The sequence below is a fragment of the Silurus meridionalis genome, chromosome 17 (genome assembly GCF_014805685.1).
Source record: "Silurus meridionalis isolate SWU-2019-XX chromosome 17, ASM1480568v1, whole genome shotgun sequence".
NCBI lineage: Eukaryota > Metazoa > Chordata > Actinopteri > Siluriformes > Siluridae > Silurus > Silurus meridionalis.
Window position 1 is genome coordinate 26,921,166 of NC_060900.1, and position 2,500 is coordinate 26,923,665.

Sequence of the window (2,500 nt, forward strand, 5' to 3'; positions counted from 1 at the left end):
CACAACTCCAGCTCCGTGAAGATCTGCGTCACATGGGATGGAGTGGAAGATCTCCTGCTATAGAGCCTATTGAACAGCTCTGGGATGAATTTTTCATGCTGACTGCACCCCAGGCCTCCTCATCTCACCTACATCTGAACGTGACTTTACTTATGGCTGAATGAAATCTCACAAATCTCCAACAAATTCTAGTGGAACATCTTCCCAGAAGAGTGGAGATTATTAGAACAGCAAATGGGAACTAAATGTGGAATGGGCTCTCGAGCTTAATAAAAGTGAAGGAACATTTCAGGAACATTCACATTTTGTGTGTGGGGGAAAAAAAAAAAAAAAAAAAAAAAGAAGTGAAATGGGAAGTAGCAGACAGCTGTGGGGGAGGGGGAGGGATACAGACGCTGGGGGACGTCTGGGGGTCAAGTGGAAGCTCTAATGATTTCCAGAAAAGTCTTTGGCCATGCCATGGTTTTGATGTCACTGCATTGTGTGTGTGTGTGGGATTGAGAACGCTAAAGAGGAAGACTAAGATGAAGGCTCGAATGCATAACAGTATTCAATCCTGTTCAACAGTCAGAGTTTTCCGAAGCCGGGGATATAATTATTAACCACCCGCCTCTTCATTAGTGGTTTGTTCGAGTAACAAATTGAAAAGAAATCTAGAAAACTCACTCGGAGCGAAGTCCGTTTCCACCTGCCGCACGCATGCTCGAATGTGAACAAACGAGGAAGAGAACAAATGCTTATAGGTTCATGCAAACAGAGTGCATCATCATCATCATCATCATCATCAGGACACAAAGGCTATAAATACAAAATAAAAACAAAACAAAACACCACATGGGGAAAAAAAAAAAAGAAATTCTCGTCCTCCCGTGTAAACATCGAGTAACTCCGCCCATTTTCTTTTCTTCCTAAAAGCGACGTCACGTGACTGCAACGACTCGGAGGGGGGTGGGGAGAAAACCAGTGGGGATCCCTTCATCTTCTTCATCATCATCATCATCATCATCATCATCGTCACACGCAGTAACGTGTCTGCGGTTTTCTTCCTCCCGTATTTCTTTCAGCAAAGACGCGCCTCGAGCCGATCAGAAGAGCAGAGTCTGCCTTTGAGATATACTGTTCACTGAGAGAGAGAAAGAGAGAGGGGGATTAGAGGTGGAGAGAGAGAAACAGAAAGAGAGAGAGAGAGAGAGAGAGAGAGAGAAAGGGATTAGAGGAGGCAGGATAATAATGCCATGTGACATTGATGTGAACGAGTGCAGATATCAATTCATCAGCGAGAGAAGGATCCTTAGAGGAGGAGGTTCATGCTGTGATCAGACGCCACCCACACACACACACACACACACACACACACACACACACACACACACACACACACACACACACACACGTATATCGGTCCTCACCTGAGCTTCACTTTATCATTCAGTGTAATGCTGTACACCTCTCTCTCTCTCTCTCTCTCTCTCTCTCTCTATTTGTCTCCTTGACTTGTCAAAAATATTAACAAATATTAACAGTCCATTTTCTAATCAAACATTCGAAATGTCTGAAACCCAGGAATATCAGTCTTTGATTGATAAAAATAAATAAATAAATAAATCTTATCCTTTTTCACTGCTCCGTTTTTTTTGTCATGTTCTCACTCAGACCTGCACTGCATCGAATCGCATCCGCATCCACAGTTATGGAGATCCCTAATACACTATGTCCACAGGTGAAGCTAAACGTGTTTTGAGGAGAAGGTGCGAGACGAAGTGAACTTTAGACGAGACGTCGTGTCCCAACCCCCCTCCGTCTCCATGTGTCTTCAGCTCGAAAGGGCGCATTAGCAAAACCCCTCTGCCCTCCGGAGCCTGTGCGGCTGTCACTCACACTAATGAGCCGAGGAACCATTTAATGAGCCAATGAACCCCACACACACACACACACACACACGCACACGCACACACAGCATTCTCGAAGCGTCAGAAGTTGTGTGCTGAGCGGTGTGCAGGATCAGGGCACAGAGAGCTCAGCAGCAGCGGCAAACGCATACATTACCATACGTGTGTGTGTGTGTGTGTGTGTGTGTGTGGGTTGAATTACAATGTGAATGGTTGCCTTTTCTGCCGCTTTGAGAACATTAAAGGGAAATTGAGGCTCTCCAGTAAGCAGCTATAGACTGAAGAGGCTGATTAATAGCCTGATCGCTTTAATTGAGTCACACTCAACATTCTAAAAACACACACACACATACACACACATTCTAATACCCTGAAATACCCACACGACTCACACGCCAAACACCAGGACTGATCTGTAGACCCAGTGAATTTCACTATGCTGGTGATCTGTTTCTGGCTTACAAAGACCTCTAAAGCTTCATCAGAGATACTGATCTTCTCCAGGGTTAGTATGATGAATGACAGAACATGGGGATGGGGAGATGGAGAGAGAGAGAGAAGAGAGGAAGGAGGGCTGAGAGTGCAGGGACAGATTGTGAAGATAGAGAGCG

At 45.1% G+C, this 2,500-nt stretch overlaps 1 protein-coding gene across 2 annotated transcripts in view; it reads right to left on the reverse strand.

Moving 5' to 3' along the window:
* Positions 1–218: 218 nt before the first annotated feature.
* The window catches only part of cdk16 (cyclin-dependent kinase 16), a 31,415-nt gene continuing 29,133 nt past the window's right edge, over positions 219–2,500 (reverse strand). For both annotated transcript variants that reach the window (XM_046871210.1, XM_046871209.1), the window contains one exon: positions 219–1,123. In XM_046871210.1, coding sequence (XP_046727166.1) covers positions 1,086–1,123 — 38 coding nt within the window. In that variant the 3' untranslated portion in view covers positions 219–1,085. The remainder of the gene's footprint in view (positions 1,124–2,500) is intronic.